Source organism: Rana temporaria, chromosome 2, assembly GCF_905171775.1.
Source record: "Rana temporaria chromosome 2, aRanTem1.1, whole genome shotgun sequence".
Lineage (NCBI taxonomy): Eukaryota > Metazoa > Chordata > Amphibia > Anura > Ranidae > Rana > Rana temporaria.
The window spans coordinates 394,914,895-394,934,506 of NC_053490.1; the positions used below are offsets into that span (position 1 = coordinate 394,914,895).

Here is a 19,612-nt window from a genome sequence, read left to right on the forward strand (position 1 = left end):
ATGTACCTGAGCCAGCCTGCCCATGCTGCTCGCCCGCCTGCAGTAAATATACTGTAGGTGGTCGTCAAGTAGTTAAACCATAACTGTGAATACTTAATATTTTCATGGACTATTTGTCCCAGATTTTTTATTTCCAATATTGTAACAGAAGAGCTGTTAATATGGTGACCTTCCAAATATAACTCAATATTGCAGTTGAATTTAAAGCGGAGTTCCGGCCACAATTTCACTTTTTAAATATAAATACCCCTGTAATACACAAGCTTAATGTATTCTAGTAAAGTTAGTCTGTAAACTAAGGTCCGTTTTGTTAGGTTGTTACAGCATTTAGACACTTTATAAAATAGAAATTGACTGGGGCCATCTTAAGTGTGGGCATCATGAAGCCAGACTGTATGACTTCCTGGATTTCAGCCTTGCAGATCTCGCACATGCTCAGTGCTGCACAAGCAGTGTAATAGGTTTCAGATCAGGTTTCAGCACCTGTACTGTCCAAGTCACATGATTCTTCGAGACTGGGGAGTGCACAGACTCCTGGAAAGTTACACCCACTACATTCCCAGGAGTCTGTGCAGTGTAGGTTAAGCACCTAGGTGCAGGAAGAGGGAAGATTAACTATTCTGCCTAGCAACAACACTTTGAAGGCATCTAAAAAAAAAAAAAAAAATTCTTAAAGGACTAATGACATTTTTTTAAAACTACTGATGTAATGTTATATTTATGGGTGGAACTCCACTTTAATATGCTCATGTGCTGGCCAGTGGAGAATTGTATAAGTTTTGTACCACTCTAGAAGAAAATCAAGTTCTTGTTTTTCCCATAGTCTGTAAGTTACCTTCTAATTGCTCTCTTTTCTAGGAATGGCCTGGAGAGCAATATTCTTAGATTTGTTGCAAAACTTGTTACAGAAAACCCCATAGATTTGGAAAGAAAGTTCATCATCTCCTATTTCTTAAGTGATGACACCATAGCTGTATTCGAACCACTACAGCGAAATTCAGGTACCGAACAAATATATAAGTACAAATAACTGTGGTTTGATATCGGTTCTATTTGACAGGTAAATGTATTCATGTCGTCTATCCACAAAGATGGAAGATGGCCCATGATCTTCGAGACCATTGTACTTTTTTTTATTCCTGTGCTCAATCACCTGCATTATACCTACTAGCGTTTTACTATGTATCTGTCAGGACCATTAAGGTAAGTACTCACCGAGGCCAAGATGCTGAGGGCGGCTCACCTTTGCGACCCTGTGCAGACCACTCCCTGGAGTTAGAACAGAGGAGGGACGGCACAAGGAGGCACCGGTGCCGGGAACTGGTAGGCAGACTTGGTGCAGCTGACGAAAACAGGGCAGGTGCAGAGGACTGGAGACAGTCGTTGATCAGGCAGGAACAGGCAGGTAAGTCCAGAAGGGACCAACAGGAAACAAAGGCAAATCCGGGTCACAGGCCGTGGGTCAGGAGTTGGAGAGATCAGAGGAAGTCCGTGAGAGCAAGCCAAGGTCAAGGGGCAGGAGACAACAGCAAATCCGATAAGCAGGCATGGGTCAAGTGTAGGAGACGGCAGAGAATCGTCAAGGTCCAATCCGGGTCAAGCAGGTCAGGGTATTCAGGTTTCAAGGTTCTCTCACAGGGTAAAGCAGACTGGAGCAGGTTGGTTGGTGTGGAGACAGGTTGGGTTACTGGCAGGATCATCTTGGTTGGGAAAAACTTTCGTTTTTTCTTGGGCTTAGCCACAGAAGCTCTGTAGGTAAGGGGTGCAGCGGACTGGAAAGGAGGATTGGGATATGGCAGAGAAGAGGGAACAGTAGCTGGAGGAAGTTTTTGTGGGTTAGTAGGCGGCTGAGAAGAGACAGGTGGGTTGTATGCAGGATAGGTACAGGGAGCAGAGACTGGATATTGGTATCTGGTGGGAAGCAGTGTATACTGAGCAGAGACTGGGGTTGCCATTGGTGATGGACAGATGGATATTTGGGAAGGTGAGTGGTTAATGGCAGGGCTGGAAACAGGTGGTTTGGCAGAAATCAGGAGATCTGACCATGCCTGCAGCACAGGCTGAACAAAAGCAGGTTCACACACACACCTTGCCTAATCAGAGACTGCACAGAACAAATGCACTCAGACAACTTTTGCTGGGGACAGGAGGAATAATGTTCATCAAAAGAAACTGGATCATCCTCTAATAACCACACCAGGGATTCAACTTGGTCATGACTGAAGGGGGGAGAGAAATCGTCACTGCCATCAGGAATAAATGACAGAGCTGGCTTTACACACAACCGAATTAATGCCTGAACATCATCATAAGACATATAACCCTGATCCACCATGGAATGGGCTGATCGGATGGCTTCCATCAGCTGGTCACTTGTCCATCCCTCAAAAACCTGGCGACAATACTCCTCATCCTCCTCTGCCAGCAGAGAAAAGTAAGTGATTTCATTGAAATCCATCTTTAGAGCCACACACTACACCAGTATGGTTCCTCAAAGCAATCACGTCTGATCAAGGGATGGCCCTGGTATACTGTCAGGAATGCTGGTAGATCAGACTGTGTGACCGCACAGAGGAACCAAACAAGGTGAGTAGTGAAATAAAAGGTGTTTATTTACAAATGTGTGAACCACCAGTGCACAATAAAACGACAAACAGTATGTACAAATAAAGGGGAATACCGTATTCATAAACGAGCCAAGCCGAGGTCATACACATGGGAGGTCAGTAGATGGGTGAGGATGGGAACACAGCGGATCAGGGAGTGGATGGATGGACAGGCTGCGGGGCAGGAATCCAAGAGGGAACAGGAACCAATGTAAACAGGCAAAGGGAAGAACGGGTCCAGGATAAGCTCAGGATGGGGAACAGAAACAGAGTCCAGATCGCAGGGTCAGATAACAGGCTCAGGTCCAGGAGGTATGACGATACCAGGGCGAGGAGTTCTTCCCTGGTGGTGCTATGTTATCCTTGGGCTGCAGTACTGGCGTCCACCAGCGGGGCGTTCTTGGCAGTATGGAGCATACAGCCCTTCCTGCGTTCAGGTGTGACCTGAATGCAATCAGCACGCCTCTATAAATACCCGGCGTGTGTAATCACTCCTCGCCCTGGTATCGTCATACCTCCTGGACCTGAGCCTGTTATCTGACCCTGCGATCTGGACTCTGTTTCTGTTCCCCATCCTGAGCTTATCCTGGACCCGTTCTTCCCTTTGCCTGTTTACATTGGTTCCTGTTCCCTCTTGGATTCCTGCCCCGCAGCCTGTCCATCCATCCACTCCCTGATCCGCTGTGTTCCCATCCTCACCCATCTACTGACCTCCCATGTGTATGACCTCGGCTTGGCTCGTTTATGAATACGGTATTCCCCTTTATTTGTACATACTGTTTGTCGTTTTATTGTGCACTGGTGGTTCACACATTTGTAAATAAACACCTTTTATTTCACTACTCACCTTGTTTGGTTCCTCTGTGCGGTCACACAGTCTGATCTACCAGCATTCCTGACAGTATCCTATTCTTTCTGGTGCCTGTTTGTAGGTACTGTAGGGTTGATTTACTAAAACTGGACAGTGCAAAATTGGGTGCAGCTGTGCATGGTAGCCAATCAGCATCTAACTTCAGCTTGTTTAATTAAAGTGGATGTAAACCCGATTCATGAAATTTGAGCTGGGCACATATATCTGCAGTATTTTGTTATCTCTCTTCAATGAGCTAAGTCCTGTAGCTCTCTCCTGAATGGTTCCTCTGTTATCAGCCTGAGAACTCCTGACATATTTTTTTACTTTTTAGACAAAAGCAGCCTGAAACTTTTGTCAAAGGAGGTTTGTAAAATAGATTAGCAGAGAGCAGCTCCTATTACAAAACAGCTCTGACAGTCTCTGCCTATGAGGAGAGCAATGTTAACTGTCTTGGCTGTATGCCCAGACATCACACTCTGTGTTAACCAGGAAGAGAAAATCTCCTAACAGGATCTCAACTTTCTAAACAGTATATAAATGTGAAGACAGCAGATATACATATACAACCTATGTAGGGAGATTTGGTTAATCTCTGTGTATCATCTGAGGCTGTTCACTTCACTGGGTGTATGGAGGGTTTACATCCACTTTAAGCTTTGACAAATAAACCTGGAAGCTGATTCGTTTTTATGCAGATCTGCACCAAATTTTGCACTTTCCAGTTTTAGTAAATCAACCCCTGTGTGATGATAAGCATTATCTGCAGGTAAATAGGAGTTGCTTTATGCTGGTTGAATTTCTGTCTGCTATGATATCGGTCACTGCTAATTGGTTGGTTCATATATCTGAAAAACACAAGCCTTGCCTATTTACAATTTATATAAAAGTTATAGGTATCTGTAATGGGGATACAACTATTCCCTTAGTTATTTTATGTCAGTTGTCTCATACTATGGATTTATTTATTCAGGAATTCTAGGTGGCAAATTTTTGGAAAGATGTCGTATTAAGAAACCAGGACAGGAATTATTCAAGAGTGAGATGTCCGAATACTTCAATGCTGCAGATGTGTTCGTTGGAGCCAGGGTTAATTTTAACGGACACAAGTTTATCTTGGTTGATGCAGATGAATATGTGTTTGACTACATGGAGAAGCATGTGCAGGAGGTACGGTATATGGATAGATGATCTAATTTTGTAGAGTATAATATTGTGCTTATTGTTTAATAGATTTCAGCTCTGTTTGATGTTGAAGATCACAGTTTATATTATATGAGAGCCTCGCTGTTCTGAGTTTAAGGAGGAAACTAGAAAGATGAACATGGGATATTAATATAATTAACCACTTCAGCCCCAGAAGATTTGGCTGCTCAATGACCGGGGCATTTTTTGCGATACAGCACTGCGTCGCTTTACCTGACAATTGTGCGGTCGTGCGATGTTGTACCCCAACAAAATGTATGTACTTTTTTCCCCCACAAATAGAGCTTTATTTTGGTGGTATTTGATCACCTCTCCGGTTTTAATTTTTTTGCGCTATCAACAAAAAAAAAGCGACACTTTGAAAAAAAATAAAATAATATATATATATATATTAGAATATAATATAATATATATATATACCGTATTTATCTTCTTATAGCGCACACCGGCGTATAGCGTGCACCCATACTCTAGGAGGGAAATTCCTGAAAAAAAAGAATTACTTACAGTTTGTCGGTGTCTTGCCCGGCGTCCATCGGTGGCCTTGTCCGGTCCGGCGTCCGTCTGCGGCCTCGGTGGTGTCCTCCCCGCTTCTCCCGCGCTGTCTCTGAGCTCTCCCGCGCTGTCTCTGAGCGCCGCGGCCGACATATACCGAGCGCAGTACACTCGGCTATGCTCGGCCACGCTCGGCTCCTCTCACATAAAGGCTAGGAGGCGGCACATGGCGTGACCGTGAGCTTTGCCGAGCGCGGCCTAGCATAGCCGAGTGTACCCGAGTGTACTGCGCTTGGTATATGTCGGCCACGGCACTCAGAGACAGCGGATCGGCGTTTAACACGCACCCACGATTTTCCCCTGATTTTAAGGGGAAAAAAGTGCGCGTTATACGCGGATAAATACGGTGTATATATATATATATATATATATATATATATATATATATATATATATATATATATATATATATATATATATATATATATATATATATAAAAATATATATATATATATATATATATATAAAAATATAGACACAATATCTTTTACTTTTTTACTTTAGTAACTATTCCCCCCTCCCCAAAAAAAAAACGTCCTTAGCTTAGGCCGATATGTATTCTTCTACATATTTTTGGTAAAAAAAATCGCAATAAGCGTATATTGATTGGTTTGCGCAAAAGTTATAGCATCTACAAATTGTGGGAATGATTTATGGCATTTAAATGGCGTTTTTTTTTTTTACTAGTGGTGGTGATCTGCGTTTTTTTTTTTTCAGTGTTGCGGTGGACAGGTCAGACACTTTTGACACATTTTTGGGACCATTGACATTTACAGAGCGACTAGTGCTATAAGTATGCATTGATTACTATGTAAATGTCACTGGCAGGGAAAGGGGTTAACACTAGGGGGCGATCAAGGGGTTAACTGGGTTCTCTATTGTGTGTTCTAACTGTGGGGGAAGGGGACTGACTAGGAGACATGACAGATTGTGGTTTCTACTTTATACAAACACACAATCTGTCTTCTCTCCTCTGATAGCACAGGGATTTGTGCGTTTACACACACAAACCCCCGAGCTTCCGCTCGTGCACGTGATCGCGCCCAACGGCCACGCACCCTCTGGTGGCTCTCCTGGGCAAAGCCGTATATGTATGGGATTTCGGCCAGGAGAGACATTCTGCCACAGTAAATCTGCATGAGACGGCCCGAGAACCGGTTAAAGGCACCTGTTCCACCTCTTAAAATAGGTGTAAATCCTAACTGAATTACATTTAATTTGCAAAAGCATTTTTTATCACAAATATTTGCACAAATGTTTGCACCTTTTTAGATTTATTGTTGCATCTCGGTGATGCTGCATTTATTAATCCTCTTTGCAACCCTTTTCTCTCTATATGGGTACACTCTAGCAATGGTTGCTTGGCATTTTGAAGGTGGGTTTCCTGATAGTGCCGATATTGGACCATGCCTATGCAATGTGCGTTTGAAATAGTCACTTGTAGTCCCAATCAGAAACCTTTGCGACAGATTGCCTCTGAGATTACAGCTGGCAGACAGGTGTAGAGCATTACAGGAAGTGCCCGAAAAAGACCTTCTTGGCAGTATCACCAGGTATTGTTTTAAGGTTTAAAGTCCAAACATTTTTTTTTACATTTGGATACATTAGGGAAGGATTAAAAACTCTCTGTTTTTGAAATCTATATACTACTAGAGGGAATTCTCTCATTTCCTGTCTTGGAGACCCAACTTTGTCACCAATGGAATACTTTCCTACCACTTGCTCTCAGGGAAACTCTAAAACTCAGGATTTACCCTTATTTGTCTCTTGTTGACAACGGTCAATGGACAAATAGAGAGGATGAATCACCCCAGCACAGGCAGCAAAAAAAACAGAGGGGTAGATTCACGTACCTTTAGGCGGGCGTAGCGTATCTCCTATACGCTACACCGCCGTAACTTTGAGAGGCGAGTATGGTATTTTCAAAGATTTTGCCGCCGAAGTTACGGCGGCGTAGCGTATTAGGGCCGGCGTAAGCCCGCCTAATTCAAATGTTGAAGCTGTGGGCGTGTTTTATGTATATTAACTGTGACCCCACGTAAATGACATTTCGATCGAACGGCGCATGCGCTGTCCGTGGACGTATCCCAGTGCGCATGCTCCAAATGACGTCGGCAAATCGTCATGTTTTCGACGTCATGGCCAGCCCCATTCACGGACGAGTTATGCAAACAACGTAAAATTTGAAAAATTTGATGCGGTTCCAACATCCATACTTAACATTGGATGCGCCATGTTTTTGGTGGTTTATCTTTACGCCTGAAAACCCCTTACGTAAACGGCGTATCTTTACTGCGACGGCCTGGCATACGTTCGTGAATAGGTGTATCTAGCTGATTTACATATTCTAGGCGTAAATCAGCGTACACGCCCCTAGTGGCCAGCGTAAATATGCAGTTAAGATACGACGGCGTAGAAAACTTAGGCCGGCCGTATCTTAGCAACATTTAAGCGTATCTCAGTTTGAGCATACGCTTAAAGTTGCGACGGCGCGGATTCGGACTTACGACCGCGTATCTACTGATACGCCCGTCGTAAGTCTTTGTGAATCTACCCCAGAGTTTTCACATTTTCCCCATGCTAGCCCTACCAGCATGTGGGCTGGAAACACTGGCATAAAATGTTAAACCTAAAACTTTTTTTTTTAATATATTGCAGCTTACCAATCATTAGTTGTGGTGGCTGTATTAGTATTTTTTAGGCTTTTGTTCCCTCCGTTTTTCCATAGTGACCTTGCCAGTAACATGAGCACAGGGGGCACGTTTGAACAGCAGCATTTTCAGTCTGGGGGGAGTGGAGTGTTAGATAGACTAGCAGATTTAATTAAAGTAATACATTAAAGCTGAGGTCCAGCTAATACTTTATAATCAGTTACAGCAAACAGTTTTTTTTCCTTTTGGGATAACGTTTTTACATTTTAAGTGCCCCTGCCAGTGTTAAATGGTTTGTCTCATCCCTGTAACTGCAAGTGAGCTTCTTTGATTGAAAAACAACAAACTTACTGTCTGGATCACCAGATGAAAATAGAACACAGATAGGCCAAAAAAAGGAAACTAACACAGACGTCATACTTAAGAATCAGTAAGGTGCAATATAATGTTTGCTTTTGGGTTTAATAGTGCTTTAAAGCGGAGTTCCAGGCATTTTTTCCACTCCCCCCCACCCGCATTTGTGATCAGTTTGTGACAATTATTTGGACACTTTTTTTTTTTGCAGCAACCTTGTATGTAAGCTTAATCCTCCACTTCATGTGTACGTCAACGAGGTACATCATGTCCACCATGTCCACCGCCAATTGGCTCCTGGGATTGATGACACACATATACCAGGAGCCAATGGGCGGGTGAACAAGACGCTGCTTGGAGCACCACATTGCACTTTGTAGTTTATGCACATGTGCGAGATTGGGAGGCGCATGCTGGATAGTCAGCAGCGCCATATCCCGGAAAGAGTAACGAGTGGGCTTCAGATTCCCCCGCTAAGGATGGGAGTGCACTCACTGGAGACTAGTGATGGACGAACATCCGACGGGACGGTTCGTGAACGCTAACCGCAAACTTTTGCAAATGTCCGTGAACTGCAAGTCTGCGGCAGGCCCCATTGACTTTAATGGCAGGCGAATATTAAAAACCTTCAGGTCATATTTGCAGCCACAAAATACTTACTAGCTGTGCACAAATAGTCCCACAACATGGACACTGACCTACCAGAAGTATTAAGTGAAAAACCGGATACATAAGTAAGTGCCGGCCATTACAAGTTCCAAATATTAGCCGACAGGCATTCACCTGACAGCAAACAACTTTGTATTATGTGGCTGGAGGTACATTAAGCTATTCACCGGATACAGAAGTAAGTGTCGGCCATTACAGGCCCCAAAAATTAGCCCACAGGCGTTCACCTGACAGCAAACAACTTTGCATTCTGTGGCTGGTGGTACATTAGGCATTCACCGGATACAGAAGTAAGTGTCGGCCATTACAGGCCCCAAAAATTGGCCCACGGCCACAGGCGTTCACCTGACAGCAAACAACCTTGTATTCTGTGGCTGGTGGTACATTAGGCATTTGAGGCGGTACCTATCCACGCACGACATTTCGTCACTTCCTGTCCTGCTGGCTCCGAACACCACCTAGGTGGAACGCACGCTCGGGACACATGTCCAGCACTCAGGATCCTTGATTCTAACAAACGCGAGCAAGCCTCAGTTCCGGGTTCGAGGCACACCAAAAAGTAAGCGGCCATTTGGCTCTCTTTTTTTATATATCTTTTTAATAAACAAGTTACACTATGTTGCCATCATTCTATTCTTACATGCACAAACTGGGATACATGTGATTGCAAGAACATCAAGTGCCAGGACGCATCTGTTTACACAGGCTTGACCTGTAAAGCATTACATGACTCCTTTTTTGGTACCAAAATAAGGAGCAATACCATCTGGTATGGAACCATCTTTAATATTCACTTCGGGTGTCTATCAGCATACACTGGTGAAGGTGGAACCTCATTGTGATTTTCGTGAGCACTCGTTTGTTTTCAATCGTCCAGGATTGTTTATGGACTTTATTCAAAGAACTATTCTTGCACTTTTTTGCACTTTAAACTTATATGAGTTTTCATTCATTTTGTCCGGCACCAGACCGGTCACTGTGATGACGGTGTGAACATTATTATCACGGACTTATGTGCTGGATCATTACTAACACTATTGTCAATTTCTAGGCGTTGTTGTAATAATGCACTTTACTTGTATATAAGTTAGACATACTTATTGATATGTATTGAGTATATATTTTTAGCGCACCCAACCCCACATATACCACTGTTTATAATCTGTTGATTATTTTTTGGGTAGCAGCTGAGTTTAATTTAATTTGGCGCAAGATATTATTTGCACATTGTAACAGCACTGGTGAACGGAGTGAACCACAACTGCGGTTAGCAAGGAATTCAATGCGATTCTCTATGCGACAACTCAGTATTAGGCCCCGGGCGTCACTCCTAGTGTTGAGCAGAATATGCCATATTCGATTTCGCGATATATCTCGAATATATATTCGAATATTCGAGATATATTCGCTAAATTCGAATATTCGTGATATTTTATCGAAAGTAAATGATTGCGATTTTTCGCTATTGCGAATGCGAAAATAATTGCGATTTTTTGATAACTGCGGTAGGAGCACTCTGATTGGCTCAGAATATTCGTGATATTTTATCGAAATATCGCAACATGCGAATGCGATATTTATTGCGCAATTTCGAGAAATGCTGGAGGAGCGCTCTGATTGGCTCAGAATATTCGTGATATTTTATCGAAATATCGCAACATGCGAATGCGATATTTATTGCGCAATTTCGAGAAATGCTGTAGGAGCACTCTGATTGGCTCAGAATATTCGTGATATTTTACAATACAAAATAATTGCGAATATTCGGCAAATGCGGAAGGAGCACTCTGATTGGCTCAGAATATTCTTGATATTTTACAATACAAAATAATTGCGAATATTCGGCAAATGCAGAAGGAGCACTCTGATTGGCTCAGAATATTCTTGATATTTTACAATACAAAATAATTGCGAATATTCGGCAAATGCAGAAGGAGCACTCTGATTGGCTCAGAATATTCTTGATATTTTACAATACAAAATAATTGCGAATATTCGGCAAATGCGGAAGGAGCACTCTGATTGGCTCAGAATATTCTTGATATTTTACAATAGAAAATAAAAAGTGTTTTGCATTGGTGGTGATTCTTTACTCTATCCATCTGTCACAGCCGTTTGTCAATCAAACACCTTAAAGATTGAACACGTTCATGCTGCATGCTTTGGACTTTTTTTCACTTCACATATCAAAGACATTTTTATGAAAGATTATTTTTCTATTATTGGGACTATATTTCTTTATATATTTGTTTCACTGTGTATTTCACAAGTTATTTGCGCTTGCTTATTTTATAATTTGCCCACATGTCTTGTCACTAGACATATTTTTTATTCTTGTAGAGCGACTCCATTTTCTGTCTTGTATTAATTTATGTTGTATAACATTTTTGAGTTGCTGCTGTATTCTCCCCTTTTTTAAGGTATGCGCAATTTTTTCCTTCTTACAAAAAATAATAATATCAAACATACAAATATTCATAACATACACATACACATACACAAAGCCCCCCCCTTTTGCATCAGAGACAATCAGAGTTCTCCTACCACAGTTATCGAAAATTCGCAATCATTTTCGCATTCGCAATAGCGAAAAATCGCAATTTTTTTTTTTTCAATTTGGCAACATAATAGGATCGCCTCAGCTTAGCTACTCGGCCCAGGGTCTCTAATCATACCAGCAATGCTTTTAGACGTCGATAGGATGTGATCTGTTTTAAAAATCAAATTGAAAAAATGCGAATATTCGGAATTGCGAATATTCACCGCGAAATTCGAAATATAGCGCGATTTCTCGAATATGCTATATTCGAGTCGAATATTCGCAATGCGAATATTCGTGAGCAACACTAGTCACTCCTCGCAACAGGAGTTTGGGGGATCTATACATCATCTCTGTGTCACATAAAGAAAGGCGTTGAGCTTCTAAGCATGGACGCATTACAACATACGACCAAGGCTTAGCGTTTAAAATTAGTTCAAGGCCAATATCCCAATACACCACTTCATGCAGGTGATTATCAGTAAGGGACCCCAAGGCGTCACTCCTAGCAACAGGAGTTTGGGGGTTCTCTACATCATACCAACCCTAGCATGTAGAGATGTATTTAGGCCACTAGGGGAGATGCTATGAAATGGCATCAACCCCTAGCATAGAAAAGTTAGAGCGAACATGTTCAACAATTAGGATGAGGCCTATAAGTATTCTACACTTCTGTTAAGCACATAGTAAATTGTATTTGTAGTAACAAATATTAATTGCATACAAGAGATAGTGTAGCTCAGGTACTTTGAGGATACAGGTATAATACACAAGTTGTACTGGCAACTATAGCTCAGGTACTTTGAGAGTACATATGTTATTTGTAGTAACAAGTATTAATCGCATATGAGAGGCAATATAGCTCAGGTACTTTGAGAGTACATATAGTATTAGTAGTAACAAGTATTAATTGCGTATGAGAGGCAATATAGCTCAGGTACTTTGAGAGTACATATAGTATTAGCCCACGGCCACAGGCGTTCACCGGACAGCAAATAACTTTGTATTCTGTGGCTGGTGGTACATTAGGCATTCAACGGATACAGAAGTAAGTGTCGGCCATTACAGGCCCCAAAAATTAGCCCACGGCCACAGGCATTCACCGGACAGCAAACAACTTTGTATTCTGTGGCTGGTGGTACATTAGGCATTTAACGGATACAGAAGTAAGTGTCAGTCATTACAGGCCCCAAAAATTATCCCACGGCCACAGGCGTTCACCACCGGACAGCAAACAACTTTGTATTCTGTGGCTGGTGGTATATTAGGCATTCAACGGATACAGAAGTAAGTGTCGGCCATTACAGGCCCTAAAAATTAGCCCACAGGCGTTCACCAGAATTTGAATGAAACATGGTCTACTGGTCACATGTGTTAAATTCCTTCGAGATCCATGCTTCATTCATTTTTATAAATGTGAGGTAGTCAACACTGTTATGAGCTAGGCGAGTGCACTTATCGATCACGACACCCCCTGCTGCGCTGAACGTCCTTTCGGACAGGACACTGGATGAGGGGCAAGCCAACAGTTCCATTGCAAATTGTGCAAGCTCTGGCCAGAGGTCAAGCCTGCCCACCCAGTAGTCCAGGGGTTCATCACTTCTCAGTGCGTCCACATCGGCCGTTAACCCAATGTAGTCGGACACCTGTCGGTCTAGGCGTTCCCTGATGCTGGATCTGGAGGACAGCTGTCGATGGGTCGGCTGAAAGAATGATCTCATATCATTAGTGACCAAGACATCTTCAAACCGCCCTCTTCTTGCAGGCGCTGTTGGAATTGGTACCCAAAACTGTTTCTCTGTGAGTGGAAATTCCTCTGCCAGCGGACGCAAAAGCAGAATGCAGCATTTCTTGAAGCAAGGCCTGGAAGTGCTGCATTCTGATAGCCCTCTGTGATGGTAGTAACATTTCCGCTAATGTTTTGTTTGTACCGGGGGTCTAAGTACGTTGCCACCCAGTACTGGTCCTTGTCCCTTATGCTTTTTATACGAGGGTCCCACTTAAAACACTGGAGCATGAAGGCCCCCATTTGCAATAAACTGGAAGCGCTGTACTGGCCTGGCTCTTGCTCATCATCCAGGATAATGTCGTCCTCGTTCTCCTCCCCCCATCCACGGACAACACCAGGGATCCCAGAAAGGTTTAAATCTCTTCTTGCTCCTCCTCCTCCGCCCCAGCATCATCCTCCTCTGACTCCTCTTGAGACTCCCGTTGTTGACTTGTCTCAGGTGGAATAGCCCCCCCTGGGAATTCACCCAGCATTGCGACTTCCTCATCTTCCTGCTCCTCGACGGTTTGATCAATGACACAACGCAATGCACGCTCCAGAAAGAAGGCGTAAGGTAAAATATCACTTATGGCGCCCTGGCTGCGACTGACCAGTTTGGTGATCTCATCAAATGGCTGCAGAAGTCTGCATGAGTCGCGCATGAGCAGCCACTGGCGCGGTGCAAAAAAAAACAAGCTCCCAGAACCTGTCCTGCCGCAGAGTTCGTACAGGTAGTCGTTAACTGCACGTTTCTGCTGGAGCAGCCTATGAAACATATACAATGTTGAGTTCCATCGCGTCGGGCAGTCACAAATAAGACGTCTGACAGGCAGGTTTTGTCACTGCTGAATGTCAGCAAGGCAAGCCATGGCCGTGTAAGATCTTCTGAAATGGCCCGAGATTTTCCTGGCCTGCCGCAAGACGTCCTGGAGCCCAGGGTATATGGCAATGAATCGCTGCACGACCAAGTTCAGGACATGTGCCATGAATGGCACATGTTTAATTTTGCTCTGTTTCAGCGCACTCAGCATGTCAAATAGGTTCTGGGGATCTTGGGCGGCGCAGCGGAAGAGACGGTAGCATCGGAAAATGAGGAGTCAGCCGAGGAGGACGGGGAGGATGGAGTAGGAGGAGGAGGAGAAGAAGAGGCAGGCCTGCATGTAATCCGTGGCGGTAAAATCAAATCTACATGGGTGCCACGGGTTACATGCTTGATGGCCGTCAGAAGGTTCACCAAGTGGGCAGTGAAAGTTATATACCTTCCCTGCCCGTGTTTGCTAGACCACGTGTCTGTGGTCAGATGTATCTTGGCACCGACACTGTGTGCCAAGAGATACATTCACTTGCCGCTGAATATGGCCATATAGCTCTGGAATGCCCTTCTGTGAAAAAAATGTCCTTCCTGGGACCTTCCATTGTGGTGTTCCAATAGCCACAAATTTTCAAAAGGCCTCCGACTCCACCAGTTTATATGGCAGTAGTTGGCGGGCTATCAGTTCCGACAAGCCAGCGGTCACCTGTTGGGCAAGAGGGTTATCGGACATCATAGTTTTTTTTATGATGGAACATTTGGGCCACGGAAACCTGCCTTTTTTCAGAAAAACGTGAGGAAGGCATGATAGAAGGTGGAGTGGAGGACAATTGTGAGCATAGAGGGGTAGGGAAAGGAGAAGAGGCTGGACGGTGAGAGCCTGGAGTGTGGCTTTGTGGGTTCTGATGGCGTTGCTCCCACTGGGCTCGATGATGGCAGGCCAGAGGCCTTCTTAAGGCGGTCGTCCCTATGTGAGTGTTGGGCTCGACTTATGCGTTGACTGCAAAGGCTGCAGATGGCAACACTATTGTCTGCAGCAGACACGTTAAAAAAAGCCCACACTGCGGAGCCATTGGCCGGCATCGTGGGAGCGCCAGATGTGACCGTACATGGTTGATGGCTCGCTCCTAATACATTAGGAGTCTGGTTTGTCCCTCCTGTGCAATGTAAGTTCGGCCTGCTTCTCCTCCCTATCTGCTGGTCCATCTCTCCCTCTGAACTCCCCTCCTCTTCCTCTCTTGTGGGCACCCACGTGACATCTGTAGACACGTCATCATCGACGTCACCTTCCCCATCACTAACAATAGAGATCTCAGAGTAGGCAGCAACAGCAGGCACCAACCTCCTTGGGCTGATCTGAGTACTGTCGTCAGATTGCTGAGTGCCGGCTGTTGCTACCTCCTCTTCCTAATCCAATGCCAAGAATGGCTGCGCATCCGAAATGTCTTCTGATGGATCGGAAAAGAATTCCTGTGACTCAAGCGGAGGGTATATGGTGGTGGTGTTGGTGGCGAGCCACTCAACTAAGTCTGGTGCGTCCTTTGACGTAATTAAACGAACATTGTGCCACTTACCACTTTGGCTCCGGCCTGGTGCTCCTGCCCTACCCCTACCACCCCTGCGGAAGTGCCTGCCTTTTCCTCTGCCTTTCATTTTTTAAATGACCCTGTGACAACAAAAGTCTCTAGAGAAGCGCAGTATATGTGGAAGAAGGTATATAACACCCCGCTTCAATCTGTCGTTTTGGGGGGCCACTGGTTTATCGCACCAGTTATGAAACTTTTTTTTTAAGGAAATTTTGTCACTGTGTGTAGCAGAGGTAATGCAGCGAAATTATCAAAAATTCTGCAGTACCCAAATACACAATTTCTAAAGTATATTTTTATATAACACCCCGATTCAATATGACGTTTTGGGGGGCCACTGGTTTATCGCACCAGTTATGAAACGTTTTTTTTTTCAGGAATTTTTTTTAATGTGTGTAGCAGAGGTAATGCAGCGAAAGAGGCAAAAATCCAGCAGTAACCAAATACACCGCCAGTCACAATGCTGCACAATACAAATCCACTATAATATGCTTTCTATATTCAAAAGTATATTATAAGTGTATATTACACCTATATACTGCAGAGCAAGTAGCACACCTATACCAGTGCTTGAAAGGACTTTTGTGGACCTGTTAGGTAGCGATTTGTGTCGCTAAACTCTGTCCCTGCTGGAAACGCCAACCTCTCCCTACACTGACAAAAAGTATATGAATGTATTACACACTATCATGTACTGCAGAGCAAGTAGCACACCTATACCAGTGCTTGAAAGGACTTCTGTGGACCTGTTAGGTAGCGATTTGTGTCGCTAAACTCTGTCCCTGCTCCAAACAGCACCCTCTCCCTACACTGACAAAAAGTATATGAATGTATTAGACTCCTATATACTAGAGCAAGTAGCACACCTATACCAGTCCTTAAAAGGACTTTTGAGGACCTTTTAGATAGCTATTTGAATGAATACAGCCTGTCCCTGCTCCAAACAGCACCCTCTCTCTACACTGACAAAAAGCAGAATGTAAGATGGCTGCCAGATCAGGTCTATTTATAAGGTAGGGGGTATGTCCATGTGCTGAAATGTCTCAATTGGCTGTTCTGCACCACCTGATGGATGTGTCATAGGTCAAAGTTCTTACCCATGTAACATTGCGGACCGCCGCGAACATCGCCAGATGTTTGGCGGACCGCGAACGACCAAAGTTCGCCGCAAAACGACCCCTGGGCGAACCGGCAGGCCATCCTTACTGGGGAGTACAAAGTGAGTTCATTTTAAAAGCTCATGATTTATAATAGCTACATTTCACACACATTCCATTATAAATAGCATTAGGTGCGATCATAACAAGGGTTATTTTAAAATTTTTAAGCATTAAATCCAAGAACTGAAACAATCAGCTCCTGTGATTACTGATCTTGCTACACAGCACTCCATAGTTGCAATTGTTGCAGATCACCGTAAACATATTGCTTTATGGGGGACGTAACAGCACTTCCTTCTTGTACGCAGGCTCAGGCAAAGCCTTTACCTACCCCTCCCTATAGCAACAAATCACTCCTATAGTGATCAATCAGCCAGCTACAGTTCACTACTAGAAGTGATCTATTGCTGCACAGCTATATATGGTATCTAGATCAGGTCTCCACTGTCCAGATCCCCCCCCCCAAAAAAAAAATAAACACTGTATATTAAATGATATACATATTTATTCTGACTTTCTCACAATGTAGACTCTGTGATATTTGTGTTTACAGCGTGGGCGTGGGCGGCAAATGCTCATGTAAGTGAATGCAATGTCATTTAGAATTTTAGCAATCACAAACCTATAAAAGGTGGCATCATGCCAATTTGTGTCCTTGCCAACCCAACCTGCTCTATCTGAATATTTTGCTAAAATAAAAAAAGCTGTCCTAAAGTAAAATGTAAACCTTCACCTTGAGCGTTACTATTTTGTTATTCTACGTACAAATTGCATTCCTTTTTAAAATATTCTTTAATCAGAAAACTTTGAAGGTTATATTTTGGGGTACATATCTGTGTCTATGCTAATTATGTAGAAGTTGAGTTGGGAAGAATCACAGAAAAATGTATTCTTAACAAATATTTTCACTATTTCTAAATAAAAAAAATATATGTTGTTATCAAGTTAAAGCTCTATCTGTCCCAAGAATAAAAATGTATATATGAATGGTTTATGGGTAGACTACAAAACCCCAAAAATATATGGTAGGAAATTGAGACATTGGGGGTAATTTACTATGATTCCTGGAAAGTACTGGGCGCTTTATATGTAATAGCGCCCATTTCAGGCAATTAAAGCCCTGTACACACGATCGGTCCATCGGTCCATCTAACCGATGAAGCTGACTGATGGTCAGTCGTGCCTACACACCAATCGGTTAAAAAAACGATCGTGTCAGAACGCGGTGACGTAAAACACAACGGATCTGCAAGTGCCAATTGCTACCAAGTTATTATATAGCACTGCACTGCAACCATGATCCATGTATGTGAAGATAACATTTTTATGTGAGATGTGCTCTACCTCGTGTGCATCTTATGATGTATATTGCAATTAGTATTTCTTATTTTTTTTCTTCTTTTGCTAACGAATGCTGTTAAGAATGAGTATTGCAGAGTAATGACTGCTATTCTGTAAAGTTACTTTGTTAAAGGGGGCTTCCAGATTCCGATAAGCCCCCACCCGCGGACCCCAACAAGCCAGGGTTGTCGGGAAGAGGCCTTGTCCCCATCAACATGGAGAAGAGGTGCTTTGGGGGCATGTGCCAAGGTGCCATGTTGAGGGCATGTGGCCTGGTATGGTTCAGGAGAGAGGGTGGTGTTCGCTCATCCCCAGCCTGACCTCCAGGCAGAATTACTTATTTTTTTCCTTTTAACGTTATTTTTATTTGTTTATCAAAATTTAAGCGGAACAAAATATGCTTACATAGTAGTAGTAAGAATACATAGGGAAGGAAATTAAAGGGAAAGAAAACATACATACAAGTATCAAGTAGTATAGTTGATTGTCCTAAAAATAACAAATCATTAACCATATGGTTCACATTACAGTAGGATAAGCATAACAAAAGACATAGTCAAAATGAGCAGTATTACAACTAGGGATGAGCTTCATGTTTGAGTCGAACATGAGTTTGACTTGAAAATTGGCTGCTCGCCCGTTCGCCGAATAGCTTTTTCGGCAGACCTAAACGGCCGTTCCATGCTTCTCTATGGAGCGTCGGATGTCAGCGGTGACATGTCTGCTGACATCCGATCTGCTAAAATCACACGGATGGCGATACGTCGCCATCCGTCCATGGAGGATCGGATCGGGTGAGATCTGATGAAAATGAACATGCTGTCCGTTTTGGTCCAATCTCTCTATAGGAGACAGCGGCACTTGACAAGCCCCTCCCCACTCAGTGAGCAGAGAGGGACCTGTCATCCACCGGCTCAGCGGAGATCAACGGAGAGATCTCCCGCTGAGCTGGCGGACTGCTGCAAGTGGATCCGCGCCATGTGGAAGGGGCCTTACACAAGTCAAAGTAACAATAAAAACCAAAGCAGTATTTGTTTTTTTCACACATTTGATTTAAACCACTTCCAGCCCAAGGCCGTCATATGACGTCCTTGACTTTCAGTGGGAATATCTAAATGATGCCTGCAGCTACAGGCATCATTCAGATATCCTCGTTTTCAGCAGGCGATTCAGTGCACCATAAGAATGATCATAGCGGCAGTTCCACCGCTTGATCGTTCTTACAGGCGATGGGAGGGGACATCCCCCCTCCCGCCGCCATCCGGTGCTTCTCCGGGCTCTCCCGTGCCATCGGGGACCCGGAGAAAGAATCGGCCGCTGCCAGATGACGACCATAGAGATTTCCGGTGACCATCTCTTTGACCATCAGAGGCCTGGGCGCGATGTTATGACATCACGTCTGGGCCATGGATGTAAACAAAGCCGCGATCGTGGCTGTCAGCATTAAATCTGTGAATTTGTTTTCTCAATCCCATGCTTTCCAGCCTGGAGGAGAGATGTGGGGTCTTGTTGACC

General features: G+C 43.7%; 1 protein-coding gene across 1 annotated transcript in view; it reads left to right on the plus strand.

Moving 5' to 3' along the window:
• Positions 1 to 19,612, plus strand: part of EFHC2 (EF-hand domain containing 2) — a 135,103-nt gene that overhangs the window by 45,073 nt on the left and 70,418 nt on the right. The window contains exons 9-10 of the mRNA XM_040338063.1: positions 859 to 1,001; positions 4,430 to 4,626. Coding sequence (XP_040193997.1) covers positions 859 to 1,001; positions 4,430 to 4,626 — 340 coding nt within the window. The remainder of the gene's footprint in view (positions 1 to 858; positions 1,002 to 4,429; positions 4,627 to 19,612) is intronic.